This window comes from Archocentrus centrarchus, chromosome 6 (assembly GCF_007364275.1).
Source record: "Archocentrus centrarchus isolate MPI-CPG fArcCen1 chromosome 6, fArcCen1, whole genome shotgun sequence".
NCBI classification, from domain to species: Eukaryota; Metazoa; Chordata; class Actinopteri; order Cichliformes; family Cichlidae; genus Archocentrus; species Archocentrus centrarchus.
In genome coordinates, this window is record NC_044351.1 from 15,439,072 (window position 1) to 15,456,316 (window position 17,245).

The 17,245-nt window shown below is 41.8% G+C and overlaps 1 protein-coding gene across 3 annotated transcripts in view; it reads left to right on the plus strand.

Moving 5' to 3' along the window:
* The window catches only part of LOC115781692 (CUGBP Elav-like family member 2), a 32,393-nt gene that overhangs the window by 2,157 nt on the left and 12,991 nt on the right, over positions 1 to 17,245 (plus strand). For 2 of the 3 annotated variants that reach the window (XM_030731496.1, XM_030731495.1), the window contains exon 2: positions 11,177 to 11,373. In XM_030731496.1, the coding sequence (XP_030587356.1) occupies positions 11,177 to 11,373 (197 nt within the window). Of the gene's footprint in view, positions 1 to 337; positions 644 to 11,176; positions 11,374 to 17,245 lie in introns of those variants that run through there. The other variant, XM_030731497.1, reaches the window with a different exon arrangement.

Here is a 17,245-nt window from a genome sequence, read left to right on the forward strand (position 1 = left end):
TAAGCATTTTAAATTGCTCTCCAATTATAATTATTAGCCTCCCTTCACAATATGGCTTGACATGATCTGATTAATACGGTATTTCTGTGGAAAGCCTGCAGAATGTAGGTCATTATTAGGATGTAATGGTGATAGTAGAGCAGATAAAAGGTCATAAAGTAGAAATAGGTTAGTAAACTCTCCACAGAGTACCACGTGTGGTCTCTAAAGGGGCATTACAATAATTTACAGTTTGGCAGAGGCGCTCGTCGAGCAGCACGCAGCACGCTTTCAGACTTTTTGTTGACGAGGCCACGCCTCTAATTTGCTGCAGCTCGGTGTGCAGCGTTGACGGCGGCTCGCCTGAATTTATTTCACTTGGAGACAGAGAGCGAAACAAGAAGGAAGGAATAAAAGGCGGATACCGGTGCCCTCTCTCTCTCTCCCTCCCTCTCATGCAGTTTTAAAGAAGACGCCCCCTCCCAGCACCTGCTCCGCTTCGTCTTCTCGCCGCCTCGCAGTACTTGAGCGGACGTCGCTTCTCGTTGTTTAGACGCTGGTATTTTTTTTTTTTTTTTTTGGGGGGGGTGAGCATGACTTCGGCGTACAACCTGTATTTTCTCCCTCTCACCGAAAGTCGGTTAATGACTTCGAGCGACGCAATGTAAGTAAATCAGCTAAAGACATGTGTTGAGTTCCCGTCTCGTCTCTTCGGTAGCGTAAACACCGACTGTTATTTCTTTTGTTTTTTTAAAGGAGGTGAAGCAAACAAAACAGTTGAGGGCCACTTGAGAGTTAGCTAACGCTAGCTTAACGGGCAGCTGGGATGCTAACGTTGCTAATCATGCGAGCGGGGACGGTACGCTCACCTGGAGTTAAAGTTGCTCGTCTAACTTGGATAATACGGGGATGTAACGACGATAAATGACAGCTAAATAAAGCGTGAGGTTGCTGCTCCTCTACGGGACACTGTTTCCGGGCTAATTTCTTTACTTTACGTGGAAACGCAGTTTGCTACCAGCGGTATCCGACGCTTGGGCGCGCTACAATAGTCAAGGGACATGTGCTTCCGGAGATCACACGGTTCACTATGAGTCCAGAAAAAGACAAGGTAGCTATTTAAAAACACAAAAACTGTTTTCCCGTTGTGTCCCCTTGTGCTGTGTTAACTGCACAAACCTGGCTCGGTGCTTCGGGTGAGTTTGTTACAACTGATCAAGTTACCGTTTTAAGAGCGGTCGATCGAAACAAAACGGTGCGTGTTAAACGATCAATTATCTGGCTTGAAGGGAAGCGCTTTTAGGATATGAAGTATGGGAAGTTGCTTTAAAGTTTTTCAACAGTGTATGTGCTTGCCAAGCTGTTACTAATGTATGTTGAGTTTCTAAAGCTCAGCAGCATGAGTGAGCCTTGTTTGCAGGCAGGACACGGCACACTCGCTCTCGGTCCCTCCCTGTGTCTCTGTAGCAGTCGAGCCTGCTAACATGGTTAGCTGCAGCTCCCCCTCCTCCTCTTCTTCCTCCTCCCGTCCATGTTGGATATAGAGTGCTGACCTAACGACAGAAAACACGTGGTTTGCTACATTATTGAGCCATTAATGGAAATCCTGTGACGGGGCATGTAAACAAGTGGGAGACAGGCATTTATAAAATACAGGGGTTCATATTAACCCCACCAACAACAACCATACTGACGACACAAAGTCCGCTAATCATGTCTGACAAAAACATAAAAAAAAAAAATAGCCTGCTTTTAAAAATTTCAATGTTTGCAATTCCAACAGTGCTTTCTCTAGTTTGCAACAAAATGGCTGTTATTTCATGGTCTCACAAATGAGGAAATTCAGCAACTGAACAAGGATTATTTGAATGTTTTAATCATGCTATCCTTTATTTATTTGCTTTACTGTACACTACAAAAAAAATTTACCTAAAGATTAAACAAGTAACTCTTGCTTCTATTCCTAAATTAATTGTATTTTTTTGCCCAATTAAAAACACTACACATTAAGTAGCAGTAAACTGCATGTATTTACATTCAGCAGTGTTTAGTGCAGTGTTTTATAAACTGACATACTGAGATATAATGGCTAATTAAGTGACAATGAGGTTTGAATATGGTCAGGATTTTACCTCTATAGATATTGATCAGATATTGTACCGGCCCCCCGGGGGAAAAAAAAAAAAAGGAAAATAAACCATTTTTAATCTGTTAAGTGAATATGGCTAGGTAGGGACTACATCCAGACTGAGCTGTAGTTGATTGATTTGGCTCTCTAATTGTTGACAGCGAGAGTGACTATCGGGGCTTAAGCATGATCCTTTGGCAGCCGACGCTGCCATAGTGCTATGTCAGTTAGCTAAGTGTCACGGTGATCCCTTTTTGTTGTGGTCAGGGAGTTGTTGATCTGTGTGAAGTCTCGGATCTTGGCGCTGAGTCTGATGCCTGCTCAGGCCAGTTGTTTGCTCTCTTTGCTGTTGGGGTGCTGGTGGGTGAATGCCCTTGCAGCCAGATGTTAAAGGCCATGAGGACGAGTGCTCTGATCCGGATTGTCACCTGTGTTTTTTTTTTGTTTTGTTTTTTTGGCTACGGCTGCTTGCTCAGCACGACAGTAACTCTGAGGCTTGTCTGTCCCGGAGCCACAAAACACTCAATTAGATCCTCTATCTCCATTGTGGGGTGGTGTGATCGAAGGTTGAGCAAATTCTTCTGCAAGCTTTGCAAACAAAAGATGTTGAGGGACAGAGAGTAAGTTGCGTAAGACCACAATCATCCACTATGTCCATGGCACTATCAATAGTTAGCTCTGAAGTGATTAACGAAGAGGTGGAGGTCTGTTTAAGCAGAAAACTATGGAATTAGGTAGAGTAATGGATTAGATTAAGGACACAAGAATAAACAAACTTCATTTGGACCGATCCTTTTGCATAGCATTGAGTATCTGTGCTTTGGGTGAATCAACTATTAGCTTATAATTTATCAGTGCCCACATTGTGTGAATTTTGTGCATAACTAGAAGCCCTGATTTAAAGTACTGTCTGTAGAATTGGAGTGTAGGGGTGAAACTGAGACTGAAACTATGAAATCTGTCAGCAATATTGTGCACTGATAACATGTGGACCTGTTAATGTTGGTTAAAACATACTAGTGAAAGCCGTGATGTTTCAAGATTGTTTTCCGCAACTACTTAACTGGAAATGCATTACAATAATGGTGTGTGTTTTTTTTAGTTCATGAGCAGGTCTGTAGAAAAAAGATTCGTCCCTAAACAGAGTTATGAACCAGATATTCGATCACTGCGTGGGTATTCAGGTTTCAAAATTTATTTGAATGTGGTTAATGGTCAGTTAGATGAGTGATTCACAAAGTGTGGGCCACAGTGGTATAGTAGTTGTGCCAGTTGGTGTTGCAGTTAAAAGTAATTTACAATAGAAAGCACTGAAAGCTAATGGAACAAGGCCATATTAGATATTTATCTCACCAGTTTTTAGTCTGGAACTCTTTTGATGGAGAATCAACAAGCAAATTACCACAGGAACTTAATAAATCCTTAAAACAAAAAGGACTTATTAAAAGTGCTCAAATGAGTACCTATCAGTGCAATTTACAAGTGTGGCACCAAAAGATGTTCAAGCCAAATGTGATGTTAAGTTTCGCCTTGCATTATTTGTGTAAATTAAGTCACTTTGAAAGGCCTTAGCCAGAGGAAAGGGAAGAATGGAACCAAAAGCTATAATAATTTTTTGCATACCTACCTCTGACGATCTCGATCATTCTTCACTTGGCTCACTTCTTGTTTCTCATGTCTATGTAAGAGAATTTGAACCATACACTCCGAGCTTGTCCTCCCATTTCTGTCAGCAGAATCCCAGCTAATGAACATTCATGATGCAGCATGAAGTGAATTTCTCGCAAAAGTTGAAATATTTTCTCACGCAAATACCCATTCACCCCTATTTTGTGGTTTTTGGCGCACAGTGGTGACAGTTTGCCTTGTTCCATAGAGTTTAAAAAAAAAAAAATCATATGTATCTTGCTTTAGTGAAAACTGCTTTTCGTTCAGTGTTAACGCATCAGTGGTTTGCATTGTTTTTCATTTAAAGCTGTAATTGAAGGTTTGGGTGAACCACAGAAGATTTCACGTTATTGGCTGCGGCACTCCTGATTTTTGAAATGGTAGGACTAGATGTTGCTACCTTGGCTCTTCAATATCAGAAATGCTAATCTGTAAAACTAGTGTTCTTTTATTTATTTACAAAGGCAGTTATTTCTTGGTTCTAACATGTTATGATCCCTCGCGCGATGGCCCTGACGGATATCAGCGCCTCTCTCCCAGCGTGGTTCTGCAGTATTTTAATCTAGTTGTATGCAGAGTGTGGGAGTGAACTGAAATAACCGCTAAAATTGATGTGACCACATTCTGCGACTACTCTGGTCTTAGTTTGATGTGCACTGTACCAGTGATTTCAGATATCTCTTAGATATGCATGTAGATTTGTGTTGGATGGGTTTTTCCCTACCCACCAAAGTGGCTTTGGCCTTCCCCACCCAAGTGAAGCTCATTATAATTATTTTATATTATAATATTGATTATAATATTTTCATAATATTTTTATTTTAGAGAGTTTGATTTTCTGTTACATGGCACTGAACAGGAGTGGCCCTCCAATCTCATTGTACATCCTGTATAATGACAATAAAGGCATTCTATTCTACTCTATTCTATTAGGTCTGTGATAGAAAAATATTTAACCTTTTTTTTTTTTTTTTTTTTTTTTTTTTTTTTTTAATGGGGGTTTTGGTAAGTAAAGATTAAAACTCACTTGAGTTTATCAAATAGCCAGAAGTAATAGGAAGTCATTTAGATTTCTATTAATTTAGACCTTTATATAATAATAATAATAATGCATTAGTCTTATATAGCGCTTTTCTAGACACTCAGACGCTTTACAGTTTCATGCACTATTCATTCACACCTCAGGTGCCGTTTACACGAGACGTTTTCATTTTGAAACAGCGTCGTTTTGATGCGTTTCGGCCTTCCATTTACACAACAACAGAGTGAAAACGATGTGTTTCGGAAATGGGGTCCAGAGTGGAGCGTTTCAGAAACGCACCGCCTTGCGTTCTCGTGTAAACACTTGAAACCGGGGTGATTTGCTTTCTTATGAGTTGGATGAACCCATAAACTGTTTCTTCCTTCTCTTGTTTAGAAACATCAGGGCCTCATTACATCATCGCTTGATGTCGACTACATTTTTTTTTTTTTTTCACCGTGCGTTATATGAGGAGGATTTAGTCGCAAAAACGCAACGCGTCCGGTGTGTATGTAGGTTACACGACAGGTTCGCATCCGAAAGATTCAGAATTTCGTGTCGTTTTTACGCAACGCATCCGGTGTGAAAGGGCCTTAAGTCAGCACAGTTGGGCAAAGTGATTGAGTTTAATTGATGCTTTTAGTTGCCTGTTGGTCTCTTCACTCGAGATTAATTGGCGACGCTCTGTCTGGCACTAACGGAGCACAGGTTGTGTAGTTGGACGTTTTACTGTTCGTTCATGCAAGCTTTACTTTAGCAACACCATCTATAACCGCCGGGAACTCTTGGTGTGATTATGTAGCTAATGGGGCGGGCCTTGTCATCAGATGCTGGCTGTCTGTTAACACACAGCCCATTCAGAAGCTGATTGAACATGTCTGTATTCATCAGGGGAAATGCAACAATGAAATTAGGCCATTTTGAGCCGAATTGGAGTTAATGCCAGGAGGAAAAATATTTTAATAATTTTCTCATCAGAACCACATTGTGTTGATTAGGTCAGCCACTTGGTATGGAAATCAAGTGACACACAGTCCTCCTTTTTCTGCTTTCTGCCTTGAAGCTACAGACATTTGTAGTGTGGTGTGTGTGTGTGTGTTTTTTTTTTTTTTTTTGTTTGTTTTTTTTAAAAATAAGGGTCACACAGCTGTTCTGTAAATCCTGTTTTCTGTAGCCAGTTTTTAAGTTGCATCTTCAAGCCTATCAGGAGGATATTTCCATTCCAGGCTCATGAAACCTTATTGAAGCTGTCAAAGAATATTCTGCCAGTTTTTGTAGTGTTAGGGAAAATGAATGGCACTGGGAGAGAGAGCCTTTATGTTGTGCTTGACAGCTGTCAGAGATATTACTGAGGCATTAGAGGCGTTCTGTGTCTCATTGAATCAGCTTATAAGGCCATTGGTTTCCTGAAAGGAAAAAGCAGCTCATGATTTTTTTTTTTTTTTTTTTAAAGGATATTACTAGCAAACAGCTGTTTCAGTTGACTGATTTCTCTTCTTTCTCTGAAGCAGCATGTTCTTTGTGTGAACCTTGACTTTATTTTATCCCCAATAATGTGTTAAAGCTGCATGCTGCTGATTGCCAGGCCATGAGTCTGTCACTCAAAAAGGAAGAAACTCATGGCTATTCGTAACACGTTTCCAGCAAGATTTGCTTGATCAGTATTTTTAGTTAAAGCAACATTGTGATGGTTGACATTAAAAGTACCAGGTAACATTAGTGAATTTCTAGTAATTAGCTGGTATTTATTTTTCATGAATGATAATAGTAGGCAGTGAGATTGCTTTCCATTAGCAATGGTTTAAAAAAAAAAAAAAAAAAAAAAGTGGGGGGGGGGGGGGGGGGGGGGGCTCCAACATCATGTGACATGTGTTGTTGCTATGACCCCTGAGGGTTTGGGGATGAGTAATGTCCACACACAGCACTGAGCTTTCAGAATCACAAGCATAACCAGGCAGATTGGCTGGCTTTCTATTATGAGCACAGCAAAAGGTGGTGTTGGCATACTTGTGCGGTCAGAGCTCACCAACAGGACAGACACATGGTCCAGATAAATCACCTGTTTTTTTTGCTGTGGCTTTGGGTGACTTGTCAGCTGCTGCAGGGCATCTTGGAGTGCAATGAGCTACCACATCTCAAGACTGTTTGTGGAAACTCAGCAAAAAAAACTTGATCACCGCTGTCTGGGAGCACGCTGGCCAGGTTGTGCAGGAAGTGGAGCTGGGCAGTACTGACAGAACCAGTTAAAGTATTTTTTTTTTTTTGTGTTTTAACCTTTTATGCAGGTCTGTTTGCATTTGTATACGTTGTCAAGTCCTTGATTAAACATAACTGGGTTAACCTGTTATTATAGATGCAGCTAAAAACTGAAACTACGTTTGAACTGGAAGGCCACTCTGTAGCGCTTATATCATTTTCATTGAAATCCACTCATATCCTGCTAACAGACAAATGTGACTGAAAACATAACCTCTCTCCACCTATTGGTGGGTGAGGTAAAAAACCTTTTGTTTAATGGAAATAAAAATAGAAACTATACATAAAATGAAACTAAATGTTTTACTACAGTAAATGAAATTTAAATGTATACAGTCAAGGATTTTAGTTTGTCCGTTTGCCAGTTTGGTTAAATTTGTCCACACAACATACCTGAGGAAGCTTTGGTCTGTTTGTTGAGGCTTGGGATGTCTACATGACAGTCGGCAACACCCAGTGTTTGTCTTGTAAGACCTGTTTTGAACTTGATAAATTTGACTGATATTCAGCTCCCCCCAAAAAAATAAAAAAGAAATCCCCCATCACTTTGTTTTAAATGTTGTGGTGACATAGCATATTAAACAAGTTTAGTTTGCCAAGACCTTCAGAACTGAGAGATATCTTGTGAACTTTGCAGCAGGCTGACAGCCCCCACCGCCACCACCCCCTATTGCAGCAGCAATGAAAAAACTTTTGTTTTGGTCCTTAAGAGAATAATAAGATTGCAATGTGTAAACTGTGCATGCATTACACACTTTATCTGGGTTTCTTTTGGACTTTAAAAAAGTATAACAGGAATAACTACTAGTCTGCGGTGTCCGCAGCTGTTTCTGTCCACAACATAGTTTTTTAGCTACTTAAGATAGACAGTCTACTTCTAGGTGCTCTGGCAAATTCATTGGCCATTTGTTGGTCATGTTAAATGATGGCTCGCCTTACAGGTGTGCTTGTAAAATGTATCTTTATAAAGTCTTATTGCCAGTATACCTGTTTAGTGACTCAAATTTGAATTGCAATTACTGTTTTGTTCAGTAATTTAGTTTAGCAGGGATGGGCTTGTTTGGTCTATAAGCACCCCACTTTCTGATATGCCCATGTCCCAAATTGAGTAAATGACAAGGTTTAAAGAAAACCTTCTTTTTTTTTTCTTCTTTTTCTTCTCCCCAGAAGGGTGGTGTCCTGTAAGCGTTAGATAATCATGATTGCAATTTTTGCTATAATCGAGTAGCCTTGATTAGCACAGTATAAACAGCTTTGCTGTCAGACTGATAGCAGTAATTAAAGCTGCTAAGCCTTTCTGAATGTCTGTCTTGATATTTCTGGTGTTGCTCCCAATTACAATAAAGGCAAATGAAATTGTAATTATGGCATTTGGATAAATTCTTGTTTTTAAAAAATACCAACAGTGGCATGTCTTTACTCAATGCCCCAGTTCTTCTGACCCTACTGGACCCACAGCAAATGGATTTCACTGAAAATCATTTCCACAAACTGAAAATTGACAACTGCATGTTGTTTGTTCAGGGTGTATGCCAGCAGCTTTTTTTTATTTGGCAAAACAGCACTGCTGCATAACATAACCTCACTTAAACCGCTTGGCATTACTCACTTTTATACGTGCAAATGCAAATACTTAAAACTGGCAGCAGCCACCTCTGTGTTGTTTAAGCTAACAGGCCCAGTCATAGTTAATTTCCCAAAATATCAAATTACTTTAGGCTATGGATGCTTGCTTATTCAAAAGCTCTAAAACCTTCCCGTATGTTGTTTATTCAGTTTGAACTACTGTGATGCATTTAGTGTATTTTTGTTTTTCTGTGCAGTTGTCAGCTTGTATGGGTTATACTGTGATGCAACAACAATTTGAAGCAGTTTCATTATATTTTGTTTACTTGAATAACTTCACTCCCTTGGAATATATAATTTAAAATCTGTCAGCGTCGTCCCCAAAGAATGCATTATCATAGTTGCATAGCACAAGAGACTGTACAGTTGCAGTGGCTTTGGGAGTTTAATACATGTAAAAGTGTCATACGCAGCCTTCCATGTTGTTTTCTGAGGTCTGACACAAATTCAGTTTTTTCCAGTGAGTTTGCTCCTTCTGTGCAGTGGGATTTGTTTAAAGGGCCTACGGCAAAATGGCGTCGGAATGCCACTGGCAAAAAATGGACAAATGGTGTCACAAGCGAGTTCTGTGGCCTTAGCAGATGTAGCCTTTGACGTGTTCCAGCGCGTCTGTATGACTTGGTCCATTGTGCTGCAGAGGAACGGTGAATAGTGTTCTCCAGCATGGGGGAACAATATGTGATTGTTCCCCTACTGTGCCAAAGAAGCTGTAGGTTACTCTGTACCATCGCCAAAGCGCCTTAGGAGGAGATGCACTGCAAAATCTCTGCCTTCTAACCACCGATTCTTGAAGGTTTAGAGCTCTGCGGTGCTGTTTTCGAGTAGCTGTTACAAACTGGTGGGAGGGGGGGCACACACACCCTTTTTTTTTTTTTTTTTTTTTTTTTTTTTGGAGAAGAGAGGCTTTTGTTTCACTGTAGTCTTTTAATGTTTATTTCATCATTTGACTATATTCAAAACCTCCAGAGGGGTTGGACAAGGGTTAATTTCAAGGTGTGGAGTTGGATTTCAGGAGGAACAAGAACAGAAGTGTGATTTGTTAGCATGTCATTTAAGTCCCTCAAGGAGTTTGGTGTTTCTGCAGAACGGCTGGGCTCATTTTGCAAGAGATGGATCACTCGTGTCCAGAGGTTTGTGTGTAAAATAACTTTTTAAATGTAAACATTTGGTCCGTGTTGCTTTTATAATTGTTTTTGGCTAAGCTAATAGCATAGTCTCCACTTGAGTTTTACTTGTGATTCTTGGACCTTTTGTTTGTAGTATTACACATCTGTAGTGTGATTTGGAAATCTTCATCTGTGTTGCAAATTATTTCTTTACCTGTGAAAGGCTGTTGCCTCATTCATAATTTCCAGCACCTCTGCCTGTCAGGAAGTGTTGTGTGTCTGATTCGGTGTGTGAGTGAGACAAAGATGCTGTAGTCACAGGTACACTGGTGGGTATTGATTTTGTCCCTAAGGCTTTTCTCAGAGGAAACTGGCAATTACTTGTCAACAATATATTGTTTCAGCTTGTACTTGAGTAGACGCGTGTTTTAACACTCACACGGCAAAACCTTTTGACTTATAGGTAGGAATTCTGAAATGCAGAAAACTCAGTACAGCACATTGTCTCTTCATAATATTAAAGGCACACAGTATCCCAAATTGGTATTGTTTACATATGTTTAGGTCACTGTTGAAAATAATTGATAATGGTGTCACATTTTTAAAAGGCCTATCAATCTGCAGTCTTTTTTTTTTTTTTTTTTAATTTATTAAAATGGCTGCCACATACTATCACTTCTGTCAAGTCTGCAGCCATAGAGCGTGTGTGTGTGGGTGGGGGGATTCAATGATCATTTTCTGAAAATCAGTATAAACATATGAACTGCAATTTCTCAGGAAAACATGCATTCTGTCAACCTTTCAGTTTGAGAGTCTGGGAAATGACAAGTTTGTGTACCCCCACCCCTTCAGCAAACAGTCCTGATTTCACTTTTGAGAATAACTGATTCTGTGTATTTGTAACTTCATCTTCTGAAAGAATTCCATTACAGTGGAGTTTTTTTTTTTTTTTTTTTGTTGTTTTGTTTTTTCCTCCTCTCAAATCTTCCTGAACTACTGGTTGCAGCGTGTGACCGTCTTTCACTGGATGAATAACTTGTTGAGGCGTATCTTTTGCCTGGGGCTTTCTGTGAATCTAAAATTTGCATTAGATTTTATCATTATGCAACCCAAGGTAAACACAAACATGAGGTGAAACTGTTGTTTGTAAGCTGCCAAACAGGACAGTCCTCACATGCAGTGAAAGCCCTTCTAAACCACCTAATGGAAGTTAACCCCTGAGCCTGTCTTTGGTCTGCAGATGTAGTGTTCCTGTGCTTTTTGCTGTCTTGTTGAAGCAGCATTAGCTGCCTCCAATGAAATGATGTGAACATTAACACAGATTATGAAATTTTTTTTTTTTTAATTCTGGCATACTGATTGCAAATTGTATTTTTTTTTTTTTTGTTTTAGCAACGGCAGCGGCAGCAAGATGAATGGGTCGCTGGAGCATTTGGACCAGCCAGACCCTGACTCCATAAAGATGTTTGTGGGACAGATCCCGCGTTCCTGGTCAGAAACAGAACTTAAAGAGCTATTTGAGCCCTTTGGAGCCGTGCACCAGATCAACATCCTCCGTGATCGCACTCAGAATCCTCCTCAGAGCAAAGGTACAGTCTGTGTGTAATTTCTTCTACCATCCCACAGAGGCAACAGTCTGGAGGTATTTGAGGCGTGCCCTGCAAAATATGTTTAAGTGAGGCGGCACCACTGAAAAGTAGATTATACTTAGGTTTTTCTCTTGCTCGTTCACTTCCACTACCCCTATATAACGTCTCTATGGCTGAATATAAGGGAGAAGCTAGATGGGCATTGTTTTTTGTTTTGTTTTTTCATAAAACTTGTTGGAAATCTTTCATTGCTTGTATGGTAACAACTTCTTGTCAATTTGATTCATACTTGTTACTGAGAGGTATCCTTAATATCATATCAGAAGTAGAAAAAACATGGGTAACTGAATCCCCAACGAAGACGCTGAGGTTTCATAACTTGAGATGGGACATGGTCATTTGTTTAATTGAAAGTGAAAATTGATAATTACACAATAAACTGACTTTGTTTACGTTTATATAATAAAGTATAACACTGGTTGGTTTAGTATGAACCAGGGAAGGACTTTTGATATGGCCACTTCTGTCATCTGACTATATTGGCCTTGCTTTTAGTGAGCAGGCAGAATGCAGAAACCCCTTTATTGCCTCATTTTAGCGTGACCCCTTTAGGCAATGTATTACCTGTCTGCACACGCACTGCAGCTTTGTTTGTGCTTACATATGAGGTGATGTAGTAGTCTTTTTTGTTTTTATATATATATATATATATATATATATATATACACACACACACACACACATATACATACTTTGTTTTTCCTTTGTCATCCTCCTTCTAAAGCAGCATTGTACAAAGGAAGTGTTACTTGACTGCAATTTTCCATTAAGACATCCATTGATGCGCTCACCTTAGAAATGGTGCTTGAGTTGAGCGATTCCGTTTAGGCTGCAATTAGAGGAGACGGTGAAGTGGAAGCCTGCTGTCTGCAGAGAACTGCAAAGTGCCACTGGAAGTGCTCAGTCTCCCATAACTAACTGCAGGTGAATAAAGTAACGTCAGTTTGCCTGATGTAACTGTCCTGGGTCACCCAAATCTCAGTTTCCTTGATGGTTGAATGACTTGCTGTAGCTAAAGGTGCTAATCCACATTTGGCTTTTAATCTGGTGGGACTACACTTGATGTTGGACTTGAGTCTAAAAGGAGCCATTTTTGTGCTACCAGTCACAGCCCTGATAATCCAAGCTGGATGCTGTGCCATCTGTCGTGAGGTGTTTCGCTTTGAAGGTCTCTGGTCAACCATTGTTGGTAGTAGGGCTGCAACTAAAGATTATTTTGGTAGTCGAATTATGTCATTTTTGGTATTGGTTAGTCAACAATTATTTCAGTCTTAACTCACCTGTTCAAGCCTGCCTACCAGTTAACATCACCTTGTTCTCTTCTCACAATTAAAATAATGACCCATGAAAATACGAGTTTGAAACTAGTCAAATGTATTTTTAACATTAATGTGACATCACAATAAATATCAAATAAAAATGTATATTAAAGTAAATGCAGTTTTTATTTTTAAATGAAAATATAATGTGCAAATAAATAAAGATAAGATAAGATAAAACTTTAATGATCCCACGACGGGGAAATTTGCGCATTACAGCAGCTCAGTACAGAAAACTAAAAATAGAATAGAATAAAATAAAATAGAAAAACACTATACACATATACATAAGCACTATATACAGAAAATATATAGTCAATACACACATGTACATATACATACACATCAAAACACTATATACAGATATCAAAATATTATATACATTTGTAGCCGGTAAGGTACACAGCATACACGGTATGCATTATATGGGTGAGTGTAATAAATAAAATGTATCTGGACTGTATGGATAAAGTGATGGCAGAGGAGGTAAATTGTCCAAGTGACTCAAGACATTATGAAGTGTTGTACAGTCTAACTGCTGTTGGGATGAATGACCTGCGAAAGCGCTCCTTCCTGCAGCGAGGATGTTTCAGTCTCTGACTGAAGGAGCTGCTCAGCTCACCCACGGTCTCATGCAGAGGGTGATGGGGGTTGTTCATGATGGATGTCAGCTTTGCTAACATCCTCCTCTCACCCATCACCATCACAGACTCCAGAGGACATCCCAACACAGAGCTAGACCTCCGCACCAGTTTGTCGTTCCTGCTCCTGTCACTTTCGGTGCATCCACCCCCCCAGCAGGCCACTGCATAGAAAAGGGCAGATGCTACCACTGTGTCACAAAAGGTCTTTAACAGAGTCCTGCAGACACCAAAGGACCTCAGTCTCCTCAGCAGGTGGAGTCGACTCTGGCCCTTCTTATACAGGACGTCTGTGTTTGTAGTCCAGTCCAACTTGTTATTGAGATGAACACCCAGGTATTTTTAGGAGACCATTGTCTCAATATCCTTTCCCTGGATGTTCACCGGTGCTGTAGGGGGTGGCTTCCTCCTGAAGTCTATGATCATCTCCTTCGTCTTGCTGGCGTTGATTTGGAGTGCGTTGTTCTCACACCAGCCGACAAAGTCACTGATGACACCCCTGTATTCCTGGTCGTTCCCATCTGATACACATCCAATGATGGCCGTATCATCTGAGAACTTCTGTAGGTGGCAGTGATCCGAGTTGTACCTGAAGTCTGAGGTGTACAGACTGAACAGAAAGGGTGAGAGGACCGTGCCCTGTGGTGCCCCTGTGCTGCAGACTACCACATCAGACATACAGTCATGGCACCTCACATACTGTGGTCTGTTGGTGAGATAGTCGATGGTCCATGCCGTCAGCTGACTGTCTACTCTGGCTCCCTCCATCTTCCCTCTCAGTAGTGCAGGCTGGATGGTGTTGAAAGCACTGGAGAAGTCAAAGAACATGACCCTCACAGTGTTTCCTGCCTGCTCCAGGTGAGAGAGGGATCTGTGCAGCAGGTAGATGACGGCATCGTCCACCCCAATGCCGGGCTGGTAGGCAAACTGCAGGGGGTCCAGCGCTGAGCTCACCAGTGGGCGGAGGTGATGAAGGATGAGCCTCTTCATGGTCTTCATCAGGTGAGAAGTCAGGGCCACAGGTCTGTAGTGGTTGGACTCCCTGGGCTGTGTGATCTTTGGCACTGGAACTATGCAGGAAGTCTTCCACAGTTCAGGAACCCTCTCCAGATTCAGGCTCAGGTTGAAGATATGCAGTACCACCTGACAGAGCTGGTCTGCACAGTCCCTGAGCAGTCTGGGGCTGATTCCATCTGGACCCGCTGCCTTCCTGATCTTCGTCTTTCTGAGCTGACTTCTCACCTGATCAGCTGTGAGGTGGATGTGAGGCTGGGTTGGGGTGGGTGATGGGGCTGGCTCCGCTGTGGGTGAGGGTGAGGAGAGTGCAGGCAATGATAGCACTACACCAGGAGAGAGGGGGGTCAGCATACGGAGGGGGCAGATGGGAGCTGAGGGGTGGGGGAGGTGGTCAACGACCCAGAGTCAAATCTATTGAAAAACAGGTTCAGGTCGTTAGCCCACCCCAGGTCAGCAGACACTGTGGCTCCTCCATTGTCCTCGAAGTGGCCAGAGATTTTTTTTCATGTTTCTCCAGACTTCTTGGACTTTATGTTGGAGCTGTTCCTCCATCTTCCTCCTGAAGCTCTCTTTGCCTCTCCGGATCTTGTGTTTCACATCCTTTTGCACTCTCCTCAGTTGCTCCTTGTCTCCAGATCTGAAGGTTTATTGTTGGAGAAGCACCGTACCTTCTTGGTTGGCACAGTGTTCTCCACACAGAAGTTCATGTAGTCTGTGATGCAGTGGGTGAGGGCGTCAATGTCCTCATCGTGAGGCCTGCAGAGTTCCTGCCAGTCTGTAGATTCAAAACAGTCTCTCAGGGCCTCACTGCAGTCCTCAGACCACAGTCTTATTGTCTTCTTGGTGGGGGGTTTCTTCTTCACAGTGGGGGTGTAGGTGGGGTGAAGAATGACCGGGTTGTGGTCTGAGTGGCCAAGCGGGGGTAGAGGTGATGAGCTGTTAAGCCTCCTTTGTGTTAGCAAACAGCAGGTCTAGAGTTTTATTGTCTCTTGTGTGGCAGTCAACATATTGGGTGAAGTTAGGGAGAGTGGAAGAAGGTGAGGCATGGTTGAAGTCCCCAGAGATGATAATCAGGGACTGCGGATGTGCCGTCTGTAACTGAGAGACGGTGGTGTGGATGTCCTCACAGGCTGCTGTAGCGTTGGCCGACGGCGGGATGTAAACAGTTAACACAATAACATGTGAAAACTCCCGGGCCAGGTGGTATGGCCGAACGCTAACCGCTAACAGTTCCATGTCTTTGGTACAGCGCTGCTCCTTCACAGTGATGTGTCCTGGGTTACACCATCTCTCATTAACGTACATCGCCAGTCCCCCACCTCTCCTCTTACCACTCTCCCCCATGCTCCGGTGGGCTCTCACCAGCTCAAAGTCCTCCAATGTTACGATGGAGTCCGGTGTGTGTGATCCGTGAGCCAAGTCTCCGTGAACAGCAGGAGGCTGCTCTGCTGGTACTCCCACTGCAGTCTGGTTAGCGCCGTCAGCTCTTCCATCTTGTTGGGTAAAGATCTTACGTTGCCCATGAGAATAGATGGAATGCTCGGTTTGTACCGTCTCCTCCTCTCCCGGTACTTCGCTCCAGCTCTGCATCCCCTCCTCCGACGCCGTAATTCCTTCGGAATCTCGGGTCTCTCCTCCGGGAGTACGCTCCTGTTGCGCAGGGCTAACAGCTGATCCCGGCTGTAAACAATAGAGTGGCTCACTGGTTCTCCAGATGAAGTGGTGAAAAGTCCCAAAAAGAGTATAAGGAATGCCACTACTCTAATGAAACTTTGCAGGTCCATGGCGGGTTTGATATCCGATATAACTACGAAACTAAGAGTCTGAAAGAAAACCTTAAAATACAAGAAAAAGGGAAGTAACCTGGGAGCTGCAGTAACAGGCTGCCTACCGTGGCGCCATCTTGGGAAAAAAACAAAAATAAAAATGGCCTCTGTCCAAAAGTTCAAATAAGGCTTCAAATGAAATCAAAGATTTTTCCATCCAAAACGGCTGAAAGGTTTACAGATGATTCAGTTCATACAGAGGTTTACTATTCAGAATGAACGCTGATATTAATATGAGGGAAAAAAATGGGAGCCAACGTAGCTGCTCCTATTGTCCTTCACTTGTTAGCTAACATAATTGAAATGGCGGTGCTTAGCGAACATTATCCATGAGAGCTTGTTTCCGACAGGTAAACTAACAGAAATATTACTGTACAAACATTAACAGGTATCAATGACGCACTAACGTACCCATCCAGAGCTGACGTCACAGCTGTCAAATGCTCCCACATCTTTGACAGTCTGTCTCCATTTTCTTTAATTTTCTCCACCCTCCTCTCTGTCCCACTAGCGTTAGCTGTTCTGTTACTTTCTTCTTTGTTGGTATTGTTGTTGCTGGCAGACAATGGAGGAAATCCGGTCTTTAAGTCTGACGTCATTTCCGGGTCCAAATGCTCCAAAATAAACAGCAATGGCATAACCAATAACTGTTCACTATTAAAGATGGTTGCAGTTGATAAGGTATGTTACAACCATTTCCGCTTCTATTTCTCATCGGTAAAATGACAGGTGTGTGTGTGTGTGTGTGTGTGTGTTTTTTTTTTTTTTTTTTTTTTTTTCTTTTTTTTCTTTTTCAAATCGGATCTGTTAAAACAACCAGCGACACAGCATTGCAGCATATTGATCATGTGACAGTTTGGACCCGGAAATGGAATTCTACATCATCACTTAACCAGATACTGCCCCCATATCTTCCTGTAGTGTATTGCAATTACAAAATCACATAAGTGGAACAAAATAGATGGATGGGTTTAAAAGTACGACGCTTCGATGAAATTCCATGTGGACA